The following is a 19,356-nucleotide window of genomic DNA, read 5'->3' on the forward strand; positions in this document are numbered from 1 at the left end:
ATAACTCCAAAGTGTTAATGAAGAAACTAAGATCCTTTATATAGGGCTGAGATGCAGCAGATGTGCAGTGGTGATTCCACACCACAAATCTGCAGCATTTCTCAGACCAGTGCAAGTCAATGTGTACCAGGAAGTCTCCACGCAGGAATATTGCCAGAGGAAACTGCGGCTGAACATCTCTTGCAGGAAAATGTAATTTTGGGATGCATGGCCATCAATGTAATAGATAACCTGGACTTACCAAAGAAGATACTGACCTCCATTATGGTTTATTGAGCGAGCCCCAAGTGGAAAAATCCAGTTTCATGGCACCATGGCTGTGGTGAAACATGTTGGGGAGGAGGGGGATTAGTGGATCAGTTTAGCATTCTATTATCTTCTGTGCCAGCACTGTGACTATTAATATCAGGGCTGATACTCTGGATCCCAAAATCCCAATATCATTGTATACCATAGTTTAGAGCCCCTCTCAGCACCAGGTGAAATGCATCAAAGAACCACTCAAGGGCAACAGGTTGCTTAAATCACAATAATTTGTTTAGCCCATTCACTCAGGATATAAAAAGTGATAGAAAGCAAACATAACATTTAGTAATTTTACTCAAAAGTTTTTGAAAATGTTTCTTCTATAATGGGCAACAAGTCCAGATCTTACCATGCTCCAGCAGAAGTGAGCAGCAGCCAGTGAACTCTTGAAGGGCAGGACTCTGAATTGTTGCTATAAGGCTTGCCTAAAAAGTCTGATATAGACTTGCAAGAATGCTGCCTTCCAATAGGTAAGCCAAAGGAGTAAAAATAGAAAAAAGCTCCTCGCTCTGGGACTAGGAGTATGCTTAAGACCTACTGGTCTAATGGTTAAATAACCGTATTTATTAAATTATGCAACGCGTTTCGGTGCTCCTCTGTGTCTTTCTCGAGCATAAAAACAAAAACCACAATGTACACTTATATAAACACAGTCTCTTTGGGAACTTACGTTGAGATGGTCATCGTGACATCACCACAATGGGTCAGCATCCGGAGTGGGAATTATGATTGTAAGTTCCCAAAGAGATGGTTGCATATTTTCCAGAGGAGCATGGATGGCCCTATAAGTCTCCTCACTTACCTTCTTGGTGTTCTGCTTAAGGAGAAACTATACCCTTCCTGACTCATACATGGTTGTGTGATGCTCCACCCACAGCAATGCAAGGGGCCTAAGAGTGCTATATTTTCATGCTATGTGAATTTCATATACTATATCTTTAAGAAGTGGCAAGAATGGAAGAATGGTGCCGAGCAGGAAGAGGAGACAGGAAGTGAGTGTTGAGCAAAATGTGGTAGAAGATGGAGGTGAAAGGTAGACTCTCCTCGGTTGTGTTGCAGTGTAGCAGTTACCGTCCTATGAACAGTGCCCTCCAGGGAAGGGACAAGCAGAACAGGGAAAGCTGGGAAGCTTGAAAGGCAGAAGGTGTTCTCGCCCCTCTGACTACTGTGAACCCTTGCCAACAGGCCATGAGTGAGATATTTCCCAGTTAAAGGGAAGCTGTCACCAGTTATGTGCACTATAATATAAATTATGCTGCACATAGGGCAGGTTCCCAGGATCTCAGGGTGGTATTTTATATACTTACCCACCTCCCAGTACCAACACTGTCAGACCCGAAAGATGAGACCATGCATTCAGAAAGCAGACCGTGTCATCGGACTAAAAGGTACAGGATATATATTAATGCCATACAGCTAAAGATCAATGGGAGCGTGTGTGCACAGCCTGCAAATTTGAGTGCAAAGGCATTGTTGGCGCTCTGAATGCATGGTCCAACTTTTGTGGCTGACAGCGCAGGCATTAGGAGGCAGGTAAGTTTATAAAATACCTACCCAGGATCCTGGGAACCTGTCCTATGAGCACCATGGCTTAAGTTATGGTGCTCATAGCCAGTGACTGGTTCCCTTTAACCAGGTTAAGGGCTTTTATTGATAACCCATTTCAATTAAATCGTTGGACTCTTCTAAAAGACTGAATCACTCCAGATTGTCAAGTCACAAGTTCTTAATATTCTGTTCTACCATTAATCAAAACCTCTTAGTTCATGCAGCAATAGTGACTTCTGTGAATTATGTGAGTTATCATCAGAGCATCTGGGCTATGGCCTCCAGTCTCTCCTACTTCGAAACCTAGCCCTCGTCCGAACCACTGTGGCCGAAACAAGACCATGAATCCCTTCTAGCACAGCGGCCGATGTATATTGCTAAAGAGACCATGACTCTGATGACGGTGCATGGGCAGGTCCCCTCAATAATGGGTCCACAACTCTCCAGCGTGTGTGGTGTTGGTCTTTCCAGTTGACCAAGAGGCCTCCAAGCTAGCCGCTTGTGCTCCTGCTTCAAATATGTGAGGGAATATTATGTTTTGGTCATGACCAATAGCATTCCCTACCTCTGCTTGCCCATGTCCACCTTGTTGCTGTGACAAACACTGAATCTCCTGTTAGTTTCCTTATTCCCTTAGAACGTGAACACATACCCAGTCTGCCTCTTAAAGGGCCTTGCACGCACCAAGTTTTCTAGTCACCTAATCCTGACAGGTCCTGGGCTATTTAGGGTTACTCTGACAATCAACAGCTGCCTGAGCGATCTATACTGTGTGAAGCTACAAGTGTGTTTCTGCCTGATCTCCTGGTATTTAGTTCTTGCCTGAACCACCCAGCTTTCCTGACCTCTGTAGTCCTGACCTTCACTAGTCATTTGACCATTCTATCTCTTGTCTGCTGCCTGCTCTGACCACTGGTCTGATCTACATTGTGAAACTGTTCCGCTTGACAGAGAGACTTAACAGATAAAGACCGTGAGTCACATGACCAAATCCATCGATCCATTGCTGTAATCTAAATCCTTGGCAGCTAAATTCTTGCTCAGCTTGTCTTTTCTTCTGCCAGTCCTCGGAAGAAGCAGGATGCAAAATGCGTGTCGAGGATTGTGAGCAGTTTATATAATATGAAGTGATTTGTATAAATGCTTTCTCTATATATGTCTTTTTTCAGAGTTTCCCTGTTAGCATTGTTAAACACCAGCTTGACCTCTTTTGGTGACCTTTCGGATTAGCTTTTGGATACCATACCTTTGTGAAGAGAAATCGTAGTCCTGTGGTCTTCTGATGACCCCTATGTATTGCTGTTTTAGGAACCATTCACATCTGCATTGGAGGTACCTTTTGGAGCTTCTGGCACAGATCCAGGAGAAAATCCTGAACAAATAGCTGTATGTTGTCCAGTAAAATGCATTCAAAACTGTCGAAGCCAGATGGACCCCATAATAGTCAATGGTTTTTGTTTGGTAATCTTCAGCTCCAATATGTGCCGGATACAGCAGTCTCAGTATTTTTGTTGTTTGGCCCCATGAACAGATCAGAACAACAGAAATATCCCAGATCCCCAAGCACAGATTTAACAGACTCGAATTGTTTTGGGTATGTTGCCCTTCTTCTTCTAGATGAGTACCATGCAAAGTAGCTAAACCAAAGACTTCTTCTAAAAAGAAGAGGAGCCCATGTGTATGCAGCTCTGATTTATGGTGTTAGCCCCTTGACAGTACACAACAGGGCATTTGTTGGCTGATTGAGATGTTTAAGATGTACAATCGGGGGGTTATTGGTTCCCAATGAACAATGAAGCCCTTTCTAGCATTTGTTGCTAGAGAGTACAACTAGGACTAACCATATATGGTACCTTTGAATATGTCACGTTTACTGCTATTTTGCTAAGACCTGGGGCAAACCAAAATCCTAGGAATTAGAGATGAGCAAACTTTTCAAAAGTTTGGTTTGGGCAGTTGGACAAATTTTGTCTAAAAGTTCAGTTTTAATTAGATTGAACAAGACTGGAAGTTCATAAAACCCCTTAAACTTAGTATTGAGCACTGTCTAAGAATCATGAAAGGGTTGGGTTGTGGTGGTGGTCCCTAATGGATGTGGCTCAGAGCTGAAGACTGCTGCTTTGCAGCACTGGGGTCCTAGGTTCAAATCTGACCAAGGACCACATTTGCACAAACATAATTTCTCTTCCCCATATAAGGTGGCCACTATGAATGACGCATTGTAGTTGAAAGTTCTGTTACAGATTTTGCATTGGGGCCTAGCAGTTTCATTGCACCGTTGCTTCTTCAATAGAATCCATAGTCGGCACGTTGTTTTACCTTCAAGTGCTTCTTGGATCCTTTTGAAGCCTGTTTTTGGAATAGAGATGCATCCAGTAAGACTTACCTTTTATTGTAGTGTTACCACCAATTACTATACAATCCCACCTACATATAAAATGAAAAACTTTCCCTCCTTCATTAATATCAATACTAAGTCACATGTTGATCAATGAATTATAACTAACATATACGGAGATATGAGACATTATAACTCTTCCAAATTCCTACCAGAGGTCTACAGCTGGTCGCTATTGGGGCAAACATGGCTCCTAATGGGGTTCTCCAGGACTTTTACTATTGATGACCTACCTTCAGGATAGTTGGGGTTCTGCAGCTCAGGATTCCTATTGATCAGCTGATCACCGGGCCCACTGTCAGTGCAGACAGCACTGGAAGCAGATAGCATTGTCTGTATTGTAGTGGCCCGATTTGGTACTGCAGGCAGCACTCCCATTATTTTCAATGTAAGCTGTGCCTGTAGGGTCACACCAGGCTACTGCAATGTTGACAGAGCTATCTGCTTTCAGTGCTGTCCACACTGACAGTGGGACCAATGATTAGCTGATCTGTGGGGATCCTCAGTAGTAAACCTCCACCATTCAACTATTGATATCCTATCCTCAGAATAGATCATCAATAAATCAATAGTGCTGAGCAAACTGAAGCAGTTAATCCCTGTTTCGAGTCCAACTTTGCTAAAAATGTGGTTCAGCACGAACCCAAACCTTGCATGGTTCATCTCAGTCGAACCCACTAAAATTATAATTTCCTCTTCCTCCTCTTCCTCTTTTTCTTCCTCTACCTCTTCTTTCTCCATTTTCTTCTTCTTCCTCTTCCTTTTTTTCTTCTTTTTCTTCTTCTTTCTTCATTTGCTTCCTCTTCCTTTCCTTTTTCTTCTTTGTTAACGTTGCCTTAAAAAACAGCACAAAAGTGACCTAAGAGTGCTATATATGGCTTTTATGGCTCACAGTGTTATACACCAGTCTTAGATGTTTATGTAAAGTTTCGGTGCGGTTCAAACTAATTAGGACTAATCTGAACTTTTGGCCCAAATTCGGCGAACCACCCAAATTAAACTTTAGTAAAGTTCGCTCATCTCTAGAAAAAGCCCCAGAAAATCCCATTAATTTGGGGTTTCTTCAATTTATCTCCTTACCCTTGTAAGCCTTAGTCTGTACTGACAATACGGTTATGTGAAAGTCATTGTTAATTGCCTTACGGATAAACACTTAAGAACATGTGGAACATGAGATTTCAAGTATTCCAATCTCGCTGAGATCTACGGAGGCTATTGCTGGTTCGCATGGGGAAACTGTGGAATTATCCAATATTTTTGCAGGCTCAGTTACAAGAAGACTACATTCAATAACATCCCCACTGATAACCATAAAGATACCAGTGTGATCTTTTATATCAGGCAGGAAATACAAAAATATCCCTGTGGAAATGGTCAGGAGAGGCACTGTACTGTTTCTTCTTATGGAGAGCACCAAGTAGGTATATGGAGAGATATAGAAGTCTCCTCTGGGTAATTTAGTATGCAAATGAGAGATGCTGCAATGCCTCTGCAGCACCATCTACTGGAAGGTAGCTTTCCTGTAAGTCAATGTCCAACCTTCTTCTACTGGGCTTTGTAAGAAGGTCAGACGTTGACGTGTAGGGGAGCTACCTGTCAATAGGTGCAACTGAAAAGGCATTGTACCATCTCTGATTAAAGGGGAGGATATTTCTTCTGTTTTGTTATAAAAACAAAGAATTGCATTTCTACATAGGCGAAGAGGGAAGCAATGGGATGGAGAAGAGGACTTTTAATGACCAACTTTGCTTTCTAACCCGTTAAAGTGGTATTCCCATACCAGAAAGTTATCCCTCATCCACAAGTCAGCAGTCAGACCCCCAAGATACAGAGATATCACCTGTGGCATATTCCTGAATTTTGACAGCAGTGGCTACGCATGTGTCCTACAGCACCATGCCCTTCAATGGGAATTGCCAAAGATTATCGAGTTCAAGCAATCTATCCCTGGATTGGTGGGGGTCCTAGCATTGGATTCCCACTGATTGGCAAGTTATCCCCTGTGAATAGGGGATAATTTGTCAGGATGGGGGATGCCTCTTTAAGAACACACCGAAAATATATTTGTTTGCCTCATTGCTCATTCCATAAGTTGGATTTAGTTTTATCTTTCAGAGATGCCATTTTAAATGTTTTATATTTAACTTTTAGGCTAGGGCTACATCAAGTCTTTAGCCACGACATAGGTTGCGCAGCCAAGGATTTCAGTGTAGCCCTATGACATTGCAACATAGTGAAAGTCGATGCGAGTTTCTGTGACCACAACCCTCCCCACCTTCACCCACATCACAGGAAATCCGGCTGCAGATGATGGCAGCTTTCGAGCTCCAACATAACCAAATTGGCTTCCATTATGTAGCAATGTTACACAGGTTCACTGAAATATTTGGCCACGCAACCTATATCATGACCAAAGTAGCTATGTAGCCCTGAGATGCCACCGATCCTGAGGATGGGGGTCCCATGTCCCTAACTTCTTGTCACTGCGGGTTTGCTGTACCCACCTGCAGGGACGTGGAGATTGAATGAGGCGACAGTCTATTCATTTTAATGGGGCTGACGGAAATAGCCGAGTATTAACGCTCGGGTATTTTTGGCAGTCCCATTGAAGATGAAAGGAGTGGCACAGAATTCAGGATAGAATTGAGATCATCCTGTTGATCCCAACGATTCAGAAGTCGGGTGGCCCTAACTTTGGAATCACAATGTATCTGCAATTGTACAACTGACAGTAAGTAAGAGACTAATAGACTCCATGCAATGGCAGCTCTGTGGTCCACCGATGGAGTGAAGAAGTAAGCCCCCTTACTTGCTAACAAGCACAGTGATGTTCTTCATTAATTGGCTTCAAATCTCTCTGCTTTTTTAAAATCAGGTTGGAATTTTTGAAACTTTTATTAGTTCATGTTTTTCAGGTGAAGATCTATAGATAAACACAACATTGTGTTTATCATTTGCCAAGTATTAGATGAAAGATGTAAAGGTAGTAGCATCTTTGGGGCAGTTTGTTTGCATTTAATTTCATGTATTTTGAGCTATCATTTCTGTAAAGGGTTGAATGAGAATTTTTGCACTATTTTTTCTGATTTGAAATATGCTCAGATTTGCAGAAATTGTTATATTTATATATTCCTTTGGGGGGCAATTTTTCACTTAATTACATGTACAGTATTTTGGGCTGATTAGCATTTTTGCAATAGTATTTAAAAATGATTTTTTTTTTCACCTTTTCTCTTCTGCAGCTCCTAAATATCACTGTTTATAGAAACTGCAGACTCAGTCCGTCAGTTAGGCCGGTCCTCTTAGTTTTCCTCTGCTCTCTTTCCCTTCCTACATCTTCTTATCAGCTAATTTATGACCATACCAAACTTTATCTTTGTTGTGATCATTAATTAGCTGATGAAAAAAAAGTGCAGAAGAGAAGACATAAGGGCTGAAAACTAAGCCGGCAGTCCGGCCTCACTGACAGATCTCCAATGGAGAAAGGAGCTTCTATTTACAGTGACATGTAGAAGCTGCAAAAGAGAAATAGTGCAAAATATTTCACTAAAACCTAATGCAAAATTGTGCATTTTAATGAACCCTCCCCCCCCCCACAAAGATGTACATAGCCTTTAAATATAAGATTTCAAATCAGTTTGAGAAAAAAATAAACATAGAATTTGTCATGTGCAAAAATTTCAGCATCCTTTGTGTCTATACTTATTCACCTACTTATTTTCTAAGGAGAGGTAATTGGTGTTGGTTCCCAAATTTGGTAGGTTTAGGCAATCCTATGCCCCCTCCGCTCCCCCCTACTGTGCCATTCACAATGTAAGTTGTTTGTAATTCTTCCATCCCTGTGCCAGTGAAGTGCCTAACTTATTACATTGTGGAGAAAAATGCAGAAATCTCAGTTTTTTGAGCAATTTTACACAATTAGCAGATAAGTCCAATTAAAAGGGGTTTCCAGTCGTAACATTTGATGGTCTATCCTTAACATAGGCCAACAATAGTAGATCAGCAAGTGTCTATCACCTGGGATGACTTCTGATCCATTGCTCTCTGGACCACTGCGCTCATGCACTGAGCTGATTTCTGCAGGCTCGTTTTCCTCTTCAGATGCCAGACTTGGTATTGCAGGCAGTTCCCATTCACTTTAATGCCTGCAGTACCAAGCTTGGCCACTGCAGTGGGAATGGAGCTGTCTGCTTCCTGCAAAAATCAGCTCGAACACACCAGCCTAGATAATAGCCTATTGGTAAGGGTCCTGTGCAGTAGACCCTCGCCAATCTATTATTCATGACTAGAGATGAGCAAGCACCCTCGGTAAGGTGAGTTATTCAAGCAAGCCTCGCTCATCTCGAGTAACTGCCTTCTCCACAGGGGGGGGTGGGAGGCGGCACTGGAGAGCAGAGGAAAGTGGGCGGGAGAGTGAGAGAGATATCTCTCACTCCCCTGCCGCTCCCCCCCCCCTGAGCATGCTCAGAGGAGATGGCAGTTACTCAAGATGAGCGAGGCTTGCTTGAGTAACTCACCTTACCTATCACCTTGAGGATAGACCATCAATAGTTTAAAACCCTGACAACCCCTTTAACTTCTTGTCACTTAGAAAGGTAATAAAAAATAGCATATAACTTGACAAGAGCCGCCCAAAATCTCTCCCCATTAGGGATGTGCACAGCCCTATGTATACAATATGAAGATAGTAAGTGATTTAAGTAATATTAAGGGACACATATAATATATAAAAAACAGAAAATACAGTATAGCATTGGGTTGAAGTTCACCTACTATGGTGTCTAGTAGACTCCTCCGTCTTGGCATGAAGTTTTTTTTTTTCAAAACTTTCTAAACTTTTGAAGACTATGGCTGGTCACAATAACTTTTTAAAGCCTCCCTCCAGTTTCAGGACAAAATTCTGTTCAGTCTGGAGGGAAGTACATTTCTTGGAGTCGTCTTCTGTCAGTTATCCAATCCGCCAGCTGTTCCAAATAGCCACAGCATTTCTCTAACAACCTAGTGCATACTCCACTGCTCTCTGATTGGGCAGTGCTAATCACGTGAGCAGCTCTGGCCAATCAAAGAACTGGTATAGTCCACTGACAGTCTAACACTATCAATGCAGTGTGGGGATGAGGTAGCCTGAAGATTATGTTGAATGGCTAAAAATGGGACCTGAAACAGGCAGATTGGAGGGACAGCAGACAAGAACAACTGTAGGCAATATATCCCTCCCTCTCTGGTCCCAGGATAGAATATTGTCCTGAAATCAGGGTGTTGCTTTAAGATTTCTCGCAGTTCCATGCACAGTAAAATCACAGATTGCCCAGCCTCACCATTTTCCAAAAATACAATCTCAGCCGTCTTAAACTGGCGAACTCAGCTCTGCAAAATTTGTAAAACATGGAATAATAACCATGAGAATGCATTATAAATAGATCTTGTAATTGTATAGCACCAACTTACTCTGCAGCGCTTTTAGTTAATTTATTTATTACCCTCCAACAAGTTGGGTACTCATTTTGCCAACCTCAGAAGGATGAGTTGACCTTGAGCGGGCCACCTGAACCACATGGGGATTGAACATGCAACCTTCAGGTCATGAGTGAGAGCTTAGGACTGCATTTCTGCTGCCTTAACACTCTGCGTCACATGATGCTCTTAAATCTCTTAAAGCTACAGTAACCCTGATGACCCAGGAGGTCCTTTCCAAATATAACATTCTATGATAGATATTAAATAGTTAAAATGGTAACTGGAGTCATTTTCGCACTCTGAATGTTTAAAAGGATTGTCCTACAAAAGCAAATTATTCCCTATCTACTGGAGAATAAATGGGGCCTGAATGCTGGGACCACCAGAGATAGACAAGTACACTATGCTTGACTACCTCTGGCAGCCTCACTTAAATGAATGGAAACAGTAGCACCCATGAGTATCCACCCCAATGGAATGGCCTGAATGGCGTCTAGACAGGGGTCACATGGGGCAACTGAGCCATTTGTTTGGTTTCATTATTCCTTATTCTCCTCCATCTCCTTTTTTTGGTTCTTCATCTGAGTACCTGAGTAAGTGAGCTAGGGTCTGCCACTAGTGTCGTGGATCAAGTTTGGACACTAATTGGATGGCTTGAGGCATGGGAAGAACAGGAGGCTTTACGATGGGCTGTCACGGACAAGCGAGTGCTCATCTGAAGATGCAATTAGCTGAGCAGCTTCACCTTCCTTCCCTCCCTCCTGTATTATTTGTTGCAGTTTTTATTACTAGGGGTTATCATCCAGCTTTGGCTTGGTGGACAAGTGGTTTGTTGAGAATTTTCAATGACTTGCGTTAAAGGGGTTGTCTCACAATTAACTTTTATCACCTATCCATAAGATAGGTGACAAAAGTCTGATTGGTGGAGCTGCTGAGACCCCCACGATCCCAAAAGCAGGGGGCAGGGGTCACATGTTCCCCTCTTTTCATCACTGTAGACTTCCTGCACCCACCTGTAGTGGCGCCAGATGGAATGGAGATACATTCTAATGGGGCTGACGGAGATCCAACTGCAAATGTGCAATTGCTGCTCCATTCAATCCCCTTCTCACTACAGGGGTTGCAGTAATCCCACAGAGAGGAACATGGGACCCTGTTCTATGGATAAGTAATAAGGCCAGATTCGCAGAAGCATATGTGTATCTGTGCACGCATGAGTCAATTAGACTCGTTATACAAGCCTTGTAACAATGACCGTGAAATTGCCTCAAAACACCAGTACTGTGCTGGCATAGTATGTAATAAAAGAGAGAAGGCAGGGATAATTTTAAAAGGTCATGCCATAACCCCAGTTTTTTCTTTTATGCATCATGCCCACCCCAGTGGGGTGGCGTATCACTGGGCTGGTCGCACCGTCCAATATCTTCTGGTTTCTTTGTTGCATCGAAAGCTTCACTAGACACTTGTTGCCTGTCCATCAACCATCAGAAGGAATGCCCCACTATTTTCCTCTCTTCACCCAAATTGCTTCCATAGGACAACCCCTTTAAGCTATAATAGTAGGAATAAATATTCTTGAAATAAATAAATATTTGGAACAGATCATGACTTTGGTAGATTTTTATGTATGAAACCAGAAAAAATCTAAAATATAAATGTTTTCAGTCATTTAGAAGATGTTTTTTTACTAAAATTCTCCCATGCATAATGGAACTATGCAAAATAAAACCGACATGTGAAATAGGAAAAAACAAAACTTCACAATAATTAGAAACGTGTTGATCAATCATTATGAGAAACGGACACTTTTCTCTCAGTTCTGTGGTGTATGGGTCGCTGGTTGTCAAGTTGGTGACATTTATTCGATATTTCTTTAATCCATTACTATCACTTCCCATATGTGTCGCCTGTTTGCACCACAATCTTTATTTTAAGTTCAAAGCCCAGAATTCATAGCCATCAACCAATTACTGGTGAACAATCGTCATGTTCTAAGTCCAAAAATAATTACAAAATTCAGTTAAAAAATATTTGTCCTAAATTCGATCAGATTTTTTTTTAAATAATCTCAAATTTGAAAAGATTATTTAAAAAAAAATTCATTCTTTTAACTTTTCTGTTCCACTTTTTTTATGGAATTTAAGGTACAGTGTAAAGTGCTACTTAGTCGGGAGGAAAACATAAGAGAAAGTATCATACAATTCCATGCAAAGAAACACAAGGACCAGCATTATGAAACCATCAGGCGCCAAGCCTTTTTGACTTCAATGGGACGTACCTCCTCCACACACGGTGGAGTTACTCCTGAGTCATCTACATTCCACATCAGATTCTGAATGTAATATCCAAATATTTTCCTGTTCAACCTGGATATTCGCCAACAAGGTGCCTTTATATGCAAATGTTGTTTCTCAAGACCCCCGACTAGGAATACCACAGAATAACATGAGAAGATTCCAGCAATTAAATCAGGTGTTATATGTGTGACTTTAAATAATGATGGGGCAGCCATAGGTCAACTAGGGTCCCCCATCTACCACATGCTGATGTGTTCTAATGTTCCAGAGAAGCCTTTCGCACCATAGCTTGGGTGTGACTACGACTTCTGCACCCCTTATAGCTATGGCCCTAGGAATAAAAGCAGGAACTTACTCTAGAGTCCATATTTCAATATGGCTGACTTTACAGTTAGGGATTAGAGATGAGCGAGCATACGCACTAAGGACAATTACTCGAGTGAGCATTGCCCTTAGCGAGTACCTGCCCGCTCGGAAGAAAAGATTTGGCTGCCGGCGCGGGTGAGAGGTGAGTTGCGGGAGTGAGCAGGAGGGAGCGGGAGGGGGGGGAGAGGGAGAGATCTCCCTCCGTTCCTCCCCGCTCTCCCCTGCCGCTCCCCACCCCCTGCCGGCACCCGAATCTTTTCTTCCGAGCGTGCAGGTACTCACTAAGGGCAATGCTCGCTCGAGTAATTGCCCTTAGCGGGTATGCTCGCTCATCTCTATTAGGGATCAATTCCAGTCTATATGAAAGCCATGTTTTAATTGGCTTTAGAGACCTAAAGGGCTATCAGTGGCAAAGAGTGATGGAATAAATCTCTACAGTGCCATTTATTGGAACGTAGCTACCCTATGGGTCAATAGCCGACTCTTTAACAGGTCTTCCAACATGATTAGTCAAGACAATATGATATAGTCATGGTTTATAAGAATCCGTACGCCCTTGTAATATAGAGAAAAAAATATTCTCCCCTGTCCAATGTCGATGGCCTCTCACATAACCAACCACAACCCTACTGTAAACTGATAAGGGGAAAGAACACCAAAATGGCTTTTGTACATTGGTATTCTGATTTCGATTACATTCCTAGTCATGTTGTAAAGCCTGTTAAAAGGTTGAGTAGTGACTTACAGAGTAGCTACCTACCAATAGGGGGTTCTGTGGAGGATTACTCTAGCACTCATTTGCTTAGCTTTTAGCCAGAGAGCACTGTATGGCTTATAAGACTCCATACACCCCCATGCTCTCAACAAGGAGAAACATTAATCTTCTGGACTCACAGTGGCAAACAGGAAATAAATTGGCCATCACAAACAAAAGATAGTCAACGGCAAACCAAGTGCTTACCAATATAGCTCCCAAAGCTTAAAACGACTGTCCATCTCTTACCCTCATGTCATTTGTAATTATTTTGTGTGGTTTTTTTTTTTTATATAACTTTCATCTTGACTGCAGCTTTTTCAGAAGATGACATTATCGTTCATCCTCCAACAACCCTATGTGTTCATTTCCCTGTATTTTTCCTATATTCGAAAAATAATAAAACTTCTACGTAAGCAAAATAGCCCAGTTTTCATTGCAGAATTTTTTTTTTACTGTACAATTTGTAGCAAAAAATTTTTTTCTTTTCCACATGAATGTCATTTTCTAAAACTCCAAGTAGGAAACATCATGACCATACAAGAGAAGTACACGGCCGGCTCACAATATAGCTCTCATTTCTTTTTTTTTCTTTTGTGATATAAAAAACATTATACAGTATATTCACCTTGTTAGTTTTTTTTTTTTCTGTACAAAAATGCTCAAGAATGCCAATGACCAGAGAAATAGTAGAAATAAAATGAAAACAGAGCTAACCAAGTCCATGATGGCTGAAAGTACTTTTTTTTTCTCTCCCTTTCAGTCACAAGAAAGTCATTAATGAGAATGGTGGTTGGACGACTCAAAAATCCATATTAGTCCTTCGTAAAACGTTGGTACTCTCCAGGTATTTTTTAACTAGGAAGTGCAAGCCGTCAATGAAATCCTGCTACTCCCGGACGATACGCTTGACTGTGTTGCTGACATCTGGAATGACAATTTTTATCTTGTCATATCTTATTAAATTCTGAGCACTATATATTTTGTTAGCTAGCACCCTCAGGGGAATGACAAGGCTTCAGTCATTGTTTTATGGATGGACAATCTTCGGATCATCAGCTGTTGCTAAACTATCTCTACGGTAATGGTCACTTTTCATACATTCGGGTCTCCAGAGTCGGCAAAGGGTTAATATATGGATAATCTTTCAGTAGAGGAACTTTTTGAAAAGAAAATATATAAAATACCTTTACCGATTCTCGAGCCATGACCCTTAGCTGGTAATGTTGTAGGTAGATCGGCAACAACTAAAATTCTCGAAAGCTTGTACGTCCTTCTTCCCTCCACCCCATAAAATGATCACACTTGGAAAATAATAAGAACTTTTCTACTTAGACCTTCCCAATACATTCACAAATTAAATTCTAATTTTATTACATTTCTAAATTTTTTTGTTTATTTCAAAAAATTAATCCCAATATGTGACATTTAGATGCCTTTTTTTTTAAATTAACCTTTTCTTAAAACATCTAAAACACAGAAACTCTGCTGAAAAAATATATGTAAATGATCTATAGAACTTTTTGCTTTTTTTTTTGTCTGAAAATATATATATTTGGGTAATGTTTTCCCTTTATTAAGGAAATATAAGTGACTATAAAAGAAGACAAAAACAAATAAAGAAACAAACGAGTTAAAAGAACAAGAAGACGAAAAGAACATTAAAAGAAAAATAAGAAAACAGATATTTGAGGTGACCACATATGGTGTTGTTTTTGGATGGTTGGTGGCTTCATCGTCACATCACCGATGCTTCTGTGGATCTTCATCATAGCATTGAACTTAAAGACAGGAATGATAATTCCTCCTTCAGCCGTCTTTTTTTTCTTGGGTTTGTATGGTAAGGAGCACTTAGATTATAACATGTGCTTCTTCTGAACAGTCCACCACTGCCAGTGCTTAACACAACTGTCTCGACTTGTGTCATGGTAACTCCCGCTGTGGATTTTGGTGTCACCCGTCTCTGATTCCAGAGACCTACTCAATTGTTAAGGTATTTTCTTGTATGCTATACTTGCCAATGGAAACGGCAAGCTTGCCATTAAAGAAGAACCGTATTTACACTGTGCTTTCCATTACCCATTCTGAGCTGTCGTAGGTGCTTCTAGTTGTGTTCCCTGTAAGTTCACTATCATCATATTGTAAAAGCATCCCATTAACTGAGAGGCTTCTCCTAGTCCAAATATTTGTGATCTTTCTTGGGTAACTACAACACTGAGTTGTGGCAAAGTCCCCCATGTCAAAAGAGCGACTACGTTTTGCTTTTCCCTCCAGAGGTAACATAAGGAGACTACGAACTTTGGACTCTTGGTTGCGCAGCAAAGGCTCTTTGTCTGACTGGTGGACTGTAGTAGAAGTCCTGGAGTCTATAGTATCCTCCTTTTTTTGACACCTCAACTCCAGGGAGGCAAACGCTCCCATAAGTTTATCAATGTTATGCTTAGACCTGGAGACGGGTCTCCATTTATTGGACAGAGTGCTTTGGTTACTCTGTAGACTATAGTCATCACCCTCCTCTTGACTATTCACTGAACTAGAAGAGGATGAGACACTACTGTGCACTGAGCCACAATTGAATTCCATTAGTTCATTCCTCACCACCACCTTAGTGTTGACTTGTGGTGGCAAGCCATTCTGCACTGAATTTCCTCCATTAGTTTGGGAATAGACATTGCTGACATTGGCCATCTTGCCCTGGGAATTGTTGCAAATTTTATATCTTACCATTAAGATAACAATGAAGACCAGCAATGTAGCAACTATGATGCCGCCAATAACTAGAATCATTGTTCCCCCTAAGAACTGGCTGTGCATGGACTGGCACTGTTGATAGTCCTCTTGGGTGAAGAACTGAGCACATCCCACAATGTTGGTGGCTGTTAGCGTTGTTGCTGTGTCATCCCAAATGGCCAAGACACACAGGTCGTACGCTGTCCCCGACACAAGATTATTCACAACAAATGCTTTGTTTGAAGCAGGGATCATCCTTAAATACAAAAATAACAAAAACATTCATTATATTTTATGAATAAAATAATTTGACTCAAAGTTCACATTTGTTTGAAATAACACTATTTTTATGTACTTCATAGTTATGGACAATATATACAAATGCAGGAATTTTAGTCCTTCTGGGCAATCCAACATTCCACATGGATGTAAATTTACCAGGAAAGCAAACTTAAGCTTCTTTTCTTGCTTTTCTTCCCTCTGTTTCTACCTTCCTACTACCTTCTTTCATTCATTCTTTACTTTCTTAACGGCCTATTTCTTTTCTTTCCTTGCTTCCTTTGTTTTCCTTCTTTTACTTATTTCTTCATCACCCTTCCTTTTCCTTCCTTCCTCCTCCATTTGTTTTCCTTCTTTCCTTCCTTTATTGCTTCCTTCATTCCCTTTTCTTTTTCTTCCTTCCACCCATCCTTGCCTCCCTTTCCTTCCTTCTTTCCTTGCCTTTCCTTCCTTCACTTATCTTCGGTCCTCCCCTTTCATTTGGTTTATTCTTTTCCATCTCTGCCTCCCTTCCTCCCTCCCTTCCTTCCTTCCTTCCTTCCTGCCTTCCTTCCTGCCTTCCTTCCTTCCGTCCTTCCTTCCTTCCTTCGCTCATATTTTCTGATTTTTTAACTTATTTCCAGCTCTTCCTGACCATATAATATTTTATGTGTTTATAACTAGAGACATAAATTGAGAGAAGAAACATCAATCCTAAGCTTTGAGATTTTCTCTGACAAAAACTGAGATGACCTAACATGGAAATGACAGAGGTCTTCAGGATGGGGCAATGCTCAGCCATTATATGAATTCTACAAATTAATGAGCCATCAATCCACAATCAAGTATAAGAACTAAAACTTTTTAAAATAAAAACACTGTAAAAAAACCCTCACATTATGTGATATCGAGTCAGGACAGAAGGCAACACCTCCATACACAGAACAGGAGGCAGCATCTCCATCCATGGGACAGGAGGCAGCATTACCGTCCACAGGACAGAAGGAAGCATGGGAGGTTGTGAGTTCTCCTTCAATGGAAGTCTTCGAAAAGGCGCTGGACAGACATCTGTCTGGGATGATTTAGTGAATCCAGCATTGAGCAGGGGGTTGGACCCGATGACCCTGGAGATCCCTTCTAACTCTACCATTCTATAACCTATATCTGTACTTAACTATGTAATCTCTACAAGTGCAGCACAGCCTGCTATGAAACAGCCAAAAATGTGTTCTTAAAATCTAAGCCTCAGGGTCTCTCCAGAACTAAACATTGAACGACCTGTCCTTTTAATAGTCCATCAATATCAGATCAGTGGGGTTCCACTCCCATTATGCATATATCACACATTCTGAAAGTGTCTTATTACAGTACAGCATCCATTTGTTTCAGTACGATAGAACAATATGCACTCTGTCTGCTGCCATATGGTGCTTCATCGGCTCCACATAACAGGGTTTTTCTCCTGTAAAAAGTGTTAGGTTTAAGGGGTAATGCCAACATCCTTGGTTGTGTAGTGTAGTGTATTGAATGGTTTTGTCAAAAATCCCTGGTGGTGTAACATAGTAACTTAGTTTGTAAGGCCGAATGAAGACAATGTCCATCTAGTCCAGCCTGTCTATCCTCCTGTGTTGTTGAGCCAGAGGAAGGCAAAAAAAACCCCAAGAGCAGAAGCCAATTAGCCCATTTGGGGAAAAAAATTCCTTCCCGACTCCCTAATGGCAATCAGACTGTTCCCTGGATCAACCCCTAATAGTTCCTACCTACCTATATACCTGTGCCTGTGTAGGGTAGTACGAGGTTACTATTAACATCTTTAGTGATCTAGAGTAGTTAAAGGGGTATTCCCATCTCAGCTTTTCATGACCAAGATAGGTAAATCCAGCTGCTCTTTCCCAACCACCTGCCGGAAAGAGCGGAATGCTTAGTGTAACGGTGTTTCCGTAGCTCTAATTGAAGTGAATAGGAGCTATTGGAAACAGCGTAGCCCACTTTGCTTTGCTGTCTCTGTAGCTCCCATTCACTACAATGAGAGCTACAGAAACAGTGCTGCACTAAGTGCTTGGCTCTTTCCATATGGTCTGGCTGGGTGTCCAGTAGCTATGGTAGTGGTTTCCAATCTTGGCTTTGAAAAGCTGAGATTGGAATACCCCTTTATATAGTCAGTGCCAGGATCCATGGTGGTCTAGGTTTATTAAGAGGTCAATGACAACCTCATTGGGGTCACTGACAACACTACTAGTGGTCAAGAGTAGTTAAGGAGTAATTAATAACATCATTGGCAGTGTAGAGTTTTGAAGAGTTCAGCACCAAAATCCTTGGTGGTCTAGGTTAATAAGAGGTTAATGTTTGCATCTCTAGTGGGTTGGGTAGTAAGACATTAATTCAAGCATCCCTGGTGATCTAGGGTATATTAGGGCAAACATCAATCTTTGCCTAGACTGGTTACTAACTGCCTAGTTGGCAATCTTGTGGAGGTGCATTGGCAAAAATATTGTTAAGAGCCCCCACTATACTTTTTGCTTCCACTAAACAACGTGTTCTCCTCATCCTAATGGGATTTTAACCAACTGGAGCAGGAAACACAGAGTAGGACCCTATGCACAGGCCCCTTGTGCCCATCCGATAGTCTGACTCCAACAATGGTGGCCATTAAGCAGATATCCTGCAATGATCAACTATTGTGTCAGATGCAGAACGTTAACAATCCAGAATCTGAGAATGAGGCACAGAACAGGAGAAAAAAGATGTTTTTATCAGTGAAAGTGCGGAGTGTGATGAATGGATTCCGGAGGTTTCCAGATATCTCTATAATCCCTTCCCTCAACCTTCTGTTCGGAGCGTCTGTGATTATTTATTAAAGAGATTTCTACAAATCTCATGTAATCGGTTCAGGAAGGCGATGTTTTCTTACTGGAGACGTTACATGTTATTCAAGTAACAGTCTCTATTACACATCCACAGACGTCAAGGACCGAGGAAGTCTGGCATCAAGGAATGAAAGACGAATACAAGATTTGAGGGATAAAAAGATACACAGATAGATAAATAGATACATAGGCAGATATAGGAAGGAAGGAAGGAAGGAAGGAAGGAAGGAAGGAAGGAGGGAGGGAGGGAGGGAGGGAGGAAGGAAGGAAGGAAGGAAGAAAAAATTTAAGAAAAAGAAAGAAAGAAGGAAAAAAACAAAAAGGAAAAAGAAAGAAAGAATAAAGTTAAGAAAAGGAAGGAAAGAAAAAAAAAAA

At 41.3% G+C, this 19,356-nt stretch overlaps 1 protein-coding gene across 3 annotated transcripts in view; it reads right to left on the reverse strand.

Moving 5' to 3' along the window:
- Positions 1 to 13,609: 13,609 nt before the first annotated feature.
- The window catches only part of LRFN2 (leucine rich repeat and fibronectin type III domain containing 2), a 453,859-nt gene continuing 448,112 nt past the window's right edge, over positions 13,610 to 19,356 (reverse strand). For 2 of the 3 annotated variants that reach the window (XM_066595374.1, XM_066595375.1), the window contains exon 4: positions 14,723 to 16,112. In XM_066595374.1, coding sequence (XP_066451471.1) covers positions 15,185 to 16,112 — 928 coding nt within the window. In that variant the 3' untranslated portion in view covers positions 14,723 to 15,184. Of the gene's footprint in view, positions 14,054 to 14,722; positions 16,113 to 19,356 lie in introns of those variants that run through there. The other variant, XM_066595376.1, reaches the window with a different exon arrangement.

The sequence above is a fragment of the Eleutherodactylus coqui genome, chromosome 3 (assembly GCF_035609145.1).
Source record: "Eleutherodactylus coqui strain aEleCoq1 chromosome 3, aEleCoq1.hap1, whole genome shotgun sequence".
NCBI lineage: Eukaryota > Metazoa > Chordata > Amphibia > Anura > Eleutherodactylidae > Eleutherodactylus > Eleutherodactylus coqui.